At 47.7% G+C, this 7639-nt stretch overlaps 2 protein-coding genes across 15 annotated transcripts in view; one reads left to right on the top strand and one right to left on the bottom strand.

The window, feature by feature from the left end:
• The window catches only part of GYG2 (glycogenin 2), a 35231-nt gene extending 32290 nt beyond the window's left edge, over positions 1-2941 (top strand). For all 12 annotated transcript variants that reach the window (XM_073902167.1, XM_073902166.1, XM_073902169.1 and 9 more), the window contains one exon: positions 1063-2941. In XM_073902167.1, coding sequence (XP_073758268.1) covers positions 1063-1224 — 162 coding nt within the window. In that variant the 3' untranslated portion in view covers positions 1225-2941. The remainder of the gene's footprint in view (positions 1-1062) is intronic.
• Positions 2942-5079: 2138 nt separating this feature from the next.
• ARSD (arylsulfatase D) overlaps positions 5080-7639 on the bottom strand; it is a 25259-nt gene continuing 22699 nt past the window's right edge. The window contains exon 10 of one of the 3 annotated variants that reach the window (XM_073902159.1): positions 5080-6405. In XM_073902159.1, coding sequence (XP_073758260.1) covers positions 6047-6405 — 359 coding nt within the window. In that variant the 3' untranslated portion in view covers positions 5080-6046. The remainder of the gene's footprint in view (positions 6406-7639) is intronic. The other 2 variants (XM_025857845.2, XM_073902160.1) reach the window with 2 other exon arrangements.

Raw genomic sequence — 7639 nt, 5'->3', positions numbered from 1 at the left:
GTTGAGCGATAGTATACCATGTGTTCAGCGATAGTATACCATGTGTTCTACGGGTCCTGTTAATTCCAGAAAGTTTTAGTTCCCAGACATGCACTGAGCCCGAATCCAAGGGCTCTTAGAGGAGAGAAGGGCTAAGATCTAATGGAAAATAATTCTTTATTAACTCTTGCTACTTCCTTGGCCAATAGGATGGCAGTGTTTGAACACGATGTAAGGGAACAAGGGTAGAAAACAGAACGTTATCCATACAAACTCTTTAAAAACACTATTGTAAATAATCAGAGTAGAAAGTCCCATATGCCCAGTAGCATCGAAATTCTAATTTAACTATCTGGCATCCAGTGTCATCCCACCAACACACACAGTGTCTGGGGAACACCTGAGTGTCTCCTGTAGCGTGTGTGTGTGTGTGTGTGTGTGTGTGTGTGTGTGTGTGTGTGTGTTATCAGCACATGCATATTTTTAGACATCTTTTTCTAATCCTTGGTAAGAAATTTTTAAAGCAAACATATTCACTACTTTTATTGACCCATTTGAGTGCCAAACAAAAGGTGCGTGTGTGTGTTTGCACATGTCTGTATTTATATACTGTCTCGTATTTTGGCTTTAAGAGGATAAAAACCCTGCCATTTGCAAGCAGAAAACCACTGCGGTTATTATTTAAATGGCTTTGGCAGGCTGTCCAAACTACTATAGGCTTTATTCATACAAGGGGAGTATTTTCTTGATTTCATGTAGTTTGATTATATACGGTGATACCAAACATTGAGGTTTCCGGTGGGTGGAAGCATTAAATCGGTACAGGTGTGTGTGTAAAATGGTTTAGTGGTAAAAATTAAAACACTTCTTATGAAAAAGTGAACACATGTACCATGGTATTTTATAAGATTTCACAAAACGTGGCCAGGAAAAGCATCTTCTTCTAAGAGTATTATATTAAACTCAGCACATATTTTGTTCAAGAGAACTGAGATTCATTTGTAGACCCAGTCACTAAACCAGATGTTCAGTTGCGCCAGGGATGGCTCCAAAAACCATCTTCTGTCTGCTTGTCCTCCCTAGGTTGACCTGGCCATGTCTGTTTATGAAATTTCCATCGAAGAGAAGGTCAAGGAGCCGAGTCCCGAGGAAGAGAGGAGAAAATGGGAGGAGGGACGCATCGATTACATGGGGAAGGATGCATTCGCCCGCATCCAGGAGAAGTTGGACCGGTTTCTGCAGTAACCCCAGGGGTCGCATTGCGCTGTGTGTGGTTAGGCGATATTCTGCTGCATGGTCCCGCGAACGCGGACATCTCCAGGCCCTTCGAAGGGAACAGGTGTTCAACTATGTGCCTCTGTTTATGGCTGACCAACTTGGGTGCCTCACAAAAATAATGTAGACCATAAAAAACCCAGCTTAAAGCCCTCTACCCCCCGGCCCAGCTTATCCAAGCTACCCATGCCTTCTTGGCTCCTCTGAGATGTCAGTTCTTCTCAGCAAATGGGAGCAGGGATAAACTTCTGGTAGACCCTTGATCATGCTCTCTGGTCTTGCTCCAAGGAGCTCTGGGATGCTGCCTTGGTCAGGTGCTACCATCTCTATCCCACGTAGGGTTAGACATCACTGCAGATTCTCTTCTGCCCCTAAGCTAATGACAGCGGTACATGTACACAGGACCTCAGGAAGCCTCGACGATGGAAAGTCCTTCCCTTGAGGACTAGGTAGACGTTCAGACGTCTTGAGGGAGACTCTCGCGTAGACTTCACGGAGCATGTCTGAGCAACACCACAGGTGTTGTTTCTCTTCTGCAAATCCTGGTGGGGCTGCCAAGTGCTGTTGGCGGATGCCCGACTTGGGAAATGCTGGAGGTAATGTGGAAGGGAGATTCTAGCTGGCTTGGGAGATGGAACGTCTTCTTGGTTGGGGAGCACTGAGGGTTTACCCCGGGTGGTTCTGATGACACCTCACTCACACTAACAGGATCTGGAGAGGCTCTTTGTGTAGAGGCAGATCTGTCTGCAGTCCGTCACAACTGACTGTGCTCTGCTGGATATCACTACCTCAGTGCTAAATAACGAGTCGAGCCACTGTGTTCTCCAGACCATTTCAATGCAGCTGTTTTGGGGAGAAATCTCAGTTTTATGAGACTGGATGCTTTATTCTATGAGAAGTCCTCATCTTCAGAAGTATGCTCGTTTTGTGAATTCACGCAGTATGTTGGAACAGCTCTGACAGGGTCACTGCTTGTGGCCACCACCTAAAAATGGGCACCACCGTGCTAAAGAGAGGGAAATGTGATTTCTTAAAAGTTAGGATGGTTTGTTTATCATGCACGTACTGTGGAACATCAGAGGGTTTCCTACAGACAGGTTTGGACCACGTGGTGGTGGCTATGCTATAACTTGGTGGGTGTGTTTGGCCATGTTTTACATCATGTCAAGCAGGTGAGCCCTTGGGTGGAGGAATGTGGGGAAGTGCATGATGTTAGTTGTGGTCTGAGCTTTTGCAAGACGTGAGTTACCGGGGGGTTGTTTCCTTTATGTCTGGGTGGCTAATGGTCCGCAGTCTTGGTTGGGCATCACACATACGAAGCTTCTGGAGCTAAGTGAAGATAGCCATATGGATATAGCCTTGCAGGGATTGAGTTGGGATGGTCATCAACCATTAGAGTAACACTATAAACTTGTTCTGGGGAAAGACCGTGGGTGCTGGGTGCCCTGGTGTTGGGTTATGAAAAACAGGAGCCCGAGTCTGACATACTTGAGAAGGAGGAGTCTGGTGATGAATATTTGAGTCTGGTTCAGCTTCTGTGGGGAAGAGAACTCCTGTTTCTGGACAGTGGTTTAATGGCTTAAGGTGTCTGTTCAACACAGACTTCTGTTATGCATTCTGCTCTATATCTTTGATTTGAATGGATGCTAATGCACTTCAATTAAAAATTTAAAACAGCAACATGGTGTCCCTTCTGGTGTGTGTTTGTGTGTGTTCTGAGCCATCAAAATAATATTTTATATGTCACAGAGGGAAGGGATGTGGGTGTGTGTAAATTTAAATCACCAACATTTTTTTTCAGAATTGCTAGTAGCAGTAAAATGTGTAGAACTGTTTACTTCTCACTGTGTTGAAATTCCCTAAGGTCTCCCTAGGGAAGCTACCCATTTCCTAGCATTGTTTTTCAGTGTCACATTCATTCATTCAAGCCATCCATCCATCTTCCAGTCACTCACCCATCCATCCATCCGTGCATCCATCCATCCACCCATCCAGCCATTCATCCGTCCTTCCACCCAACCACTCATCCATCCATCTATCAATCATCCACGTATGTATTCAGCCACCCATCCATCCATCCTTCCATCCGTCTATCCACCCATCCCATGGTTATTGAGTTCTCTGTAGGGCAGGCCCTGTGACATGTACTTATTCATAAATGAGTGGTTCAAAACATTCTGAGGGTTTCTAAATAACATCTGTGTAAGAGGTATAATACGATGTTGTTACATGAATAAGGCCAATGCAGAATCTGTGCTATGTAAGGTCAGGACCACACAATTGTTTGAGTCCCCAGGAGATGTGATTTGACCTGTACTATCATTAATATTTGGGTACATAAAAGGTAGGTTGTGTGTGTGTGTGCGTTTACGTTTTCTTGTTCTAGAAATATTTCCCAACTATTATTTGGGAGCAGGAGGAGATGCCACGTGGGGAGAAGCACCTGTGGATATGGTGACTTTGCAGGGTGGGTGAAGGTGTGTAGATGTAGAGGAACAAAGTATAGTATTATCACTCGGTCCTATCTTGCTGAAACCATTGTGTGGTACTTGAATGCACATGAACAGCTCACTTGCTGATGGGTTTTGGCGTGGGACTGCAAACAAGTTGAAGCAGAACGGGGTTTCTTTCTGGTGACCACTCCTGAATAAGGAAATGCAGACCAATTATCCTTGTGTGTGCTTATTAGTCATTCATTTCTTCTTTAGTAAAACGACTGCACATCTTTTGCCCACGTCTTAGGTGGTCTGTCTCCTTATTATGGAGTTGTTTTCATTTGGAAATATTTTTCTCCCCATCTGCGGCTTATCTTTTCCTTTTTTTTTTCATGGTGCTCTTTGAAGCACACAAGCTTTGAATTTTGATAAACTCATTTATCAGGTTTTGAAAAGCAGATCAAGAGCTTTGGTTGTCTTATCTTAAAAAATCTCTTCCTAACCCAAGAGGACAAAGATTTTGCCGTGAGTTTCTTTCTGATCCTCTTTTTCGTTTGGGTCTCTAGTGGATTTGGCGTTCATCCTTCGGGACGTGTGAGAGGCTAGGGGTCTAAATGTGTGTTTTTGCGTGTGAACAGCCAACTGTGACAGGGAATGCCCCATTGGATGTGTAACAGACTCATCTATGGGGCTAGCCAAAGCTGACCATACTCTGCAAAATTTCCCTAGTTTGGGTATTCGAGTGCACTCCCAGGCCCCTCAGAGCCTGCTCACACTCACGCAGAGCTTGCAATAAAGGCGTGGGACAGGAAGGCGGCCAGAGACGGAACCTGGCAGGCAGCCCTGGGGGTTCAGCGGCAGTCCGTGCAAAGCTCCCCGTTTGCTGTGTCTGCAGACTGAGCACCAAGGTCTGTGGGAGGAAACTCGGTTTCAACTGAGCCGACAGTGGAGGGGAGAAGTCTGTCTTGCCTCCCGGGGCTGGGGGGAGGGGGGGAGGTGGCACGTAGTTAAGCTACAGCCGGTCTAACCGGTTAGGCCAGTTGCCAATGTTTCGCGGCAAGTAGAGACACAGGGCCCTGGAGATCAAGATAAGGCTTGTTCCGTCGGGTAGTAAATCAGCTCTGCTCTGCCCTGACCCCTGGAGTGCATCCTGCTTATCACCGCCCCGGGGCCCTGGGCTGCCTCCTTCCCTGGTGGATCTGCAGGCAGTCCCCGTCTTTCCTTCCGTCCCTCCCTGCTGCCTGTCTGATTTTCTGAGTCAGTTTTGCATTAAAACATGTATGTGTAGAGTTGGATATTGGCAGTGTTTCGCGAGTGGAAAAAGGTTTCACTCAAAAAGGACTGACTCATGAGAAGCAGACAAGAAAGTCATAGAGGATGAAGAAAAAGGAGGGGCGCGCGGAAGAAAGAAGAAAAGCCCAGGAGGAGGTTTCTTGGGGAAACTTGAGGTTTTATAAGCCAGCTGGAACCTCGAAATTTGCTAAATAAGTAATTTGGCAATGAAATATGTATCAAAGACCTCGGACAAGTCATTATAAAGCCTGTCTCACCTTTAGGCTGACGAGACTAACCCTGAGTCTACCCCCTGCAGGTATGTGCCCACTTCAAAGAGGGAATGTCTCAATTCCCAGTTGTTTCTACGGAGGGAAGCAGGAGTCCAGGGTTTGAACCTCTGCAGAATCCCCTTCACAGGGGCTGACTCTGCGGGGAGGATTGCCCTTCTTCCTGCAGCCTGGAATGTCTGTGTGGTGGCTGGAGCTGCTGCAGCCATCCCGAGGCCCTGAGGCAGAGGGTGGTAGAGCTTGGAAATGCCAGGAGGCTGCTAGCACGGGGTTGCGTCCCTCCAAGACAGAACACACCCTTCCCTTCTTTTTTGTTAAGATTGCACGAATCGGTGAGATCATGTGGTATTTTTGGATCTGTGTCTGGCTTATTGCACTTTGCATAATGTCCTCGAGTTCCGTCCACGTTGTCACAAAGGGCAGGATCTCCTTGCTTCTCGTGGCTGAGTCGTGTCGCGTTGTGTGGATGGACCACATCGATGGGCGCTTGGGTTGTTTCTAGGTCTTGGCTGCTCTGAAGAGAAGAATTTTGCTAGGAACATGGGAGTGCAGCTATCTTTGAGATCCCGTTTTCATTTCCTTTGACCAAATACCCAGAAGTGCAATCAGTGGGTCATAGGATAGCTCTATTTTTTAATTTTGGGGGGAACCTCCATCCTGTTTTCCAGAATGCCTGCACCAGTTTGCATTCCCAGCAACAGTGCAAGACAATCCCCCTTTCTCTGCATCCTCACCAGCATGTTTTGCCCCCTGGCTGTCTGATGACAGGCATCCTGCCAAGTGTGAGGTCATGTCTCACCGGGGACCTCCGTCCTGCCCACATGCACACAAGGGGAAGGTTCCACAGCACGGCTGCAGCCACGGCTTCCAGATGATGTTGCTCAGGGAAAACTGGGAGGGCACGGGACTCAGGGTCTTCCTGTGCTGATCCACTGCCTCGCCCACCCGTGCTACCACCGCGTGGTACCGGGGTTCGGAGCCAGGGGACAGGGGCTCTGCCTCAGAAGGGTCCCTGGAGAGGTCGAAGAGCAGAGGCGGGCTGTGCTGGGTCACGCCGTCCCCAGAGCAGGGGCACAGGCCTCGGCCGTAGCAGGCCCCCGCCCCCTTGGGGTGGAATTGCGGTGTCATGTAGTGGACCTTCCAGAGTCTTCCACCTAAAGACAAAGAGAGCAGTGAACACCTGACCCAAGTACCAGCCCTGGGGAAATCATCAACATCCCGTCCAAATAAAAAGAGAGGAGAGAAGAAAAGCAAGTGGTTCTTGCAAAGTGTGTCTATATGGTGTGGTCCAGGCACACAGAGGCAAAGGGACTCCTCCCAAAGTGCTCAGTGAGGCTGCCTGCATGGATGATAACCCTATGGGCCGTGCTTACTTCATTCTTACCCTTCATTCTAATTGCTCCACGTCCCCATACTAGTTTCATTAACAGAAGCAAATAGGACACATCAACATCGTGAAAGTTCTTGCTGTGTCCTCAGGGGGTGCATTTGCGTACAGGGCAGATAATAAAGCCAACCAGAGGGCGGTACGGGGTGGAGCCCGCAGATTCCCTTCCCCTGTACATGTGCCCAGCACCAGCCATCATTCTCCACGAGACACTGATTCTTCTCAGCTTCTCAGAAAGAGATTTGCTCTGTGATGTTGCGTTTCATGCGTCATCATGGCCAGCCTATGGCACCCAGACACACGGTCAAAGACCAATCTGCATGTCCCCGTCATGGGTTTGCTTTTTTTTTTTCCCCAGTGAGATGAACATTTACATTAGCAGACCGCCCTCCATACTGTGGGTGGGCCCCACACAATCAGCTGAAGGATGTAAGAGAAAGCCGACTGAGGTCCCCTAAAGAGGAAAGAATTCTGCCTACAGAGCACAACACAGAAATTCTGTCTGAGTTTCTAGCCTGTGGCCTCAAGATGGCAGCATCCACTCCTGCGGGACTGCGGGCTGGCCCTGAAGATTTCAGACTTGCCAGTCCCCACAGCCACATGAGACAATTCTTGAAAAATCTCTTGTTTTTACCCACCCATTCATCTACATCTGTCTTTATCTTCTATCTCTATCTATCATCCATCTGTTATCTACCTATCTACCTCTCTGTCATCTATCTATTTCATTATCTATTAATCTATCCTATCGATCATCCATCCATCATCTATCATCTGTCCATCCATCCATGATCTATCATCTGTCCACCCATCCATCCATCCATCCATCCAACCATCCATCATGTGTCCATCCATCCATCTATGCATCCATCCATGTGTCACCCATTCATCCATCCATCCAACCATGCATCCATCCACCTTCCATCCATCCATCCATCCATGTGTCCATCCATCCATCCACTTATCCATGCATCTACCCATCCATCTGCCTTCCATCCATC

This window comes from Callorhinus ursinus, unplaced genomic scaffold, assembly GCF_003265705.2.
Source record: "Callorhinus ursinus isolate GAN/ISIS: 27379988/994484 unplaced genomic scaffold, GSC_fseal_2.0 scaffold16, whole genome shotgun sequence".
Classification (NCBI taxonomy): Eukaryota; Metazoa; Chordata; class Mammalia; order Carnivora; family Otariidae; genus Callorhinus; species Callorhinus ursinus.
The sequence above is the reverse complement of the archived record's forward strand: the minus strand, read 5'-3'. Positions and strand labels throughout refer to the sequence as shown.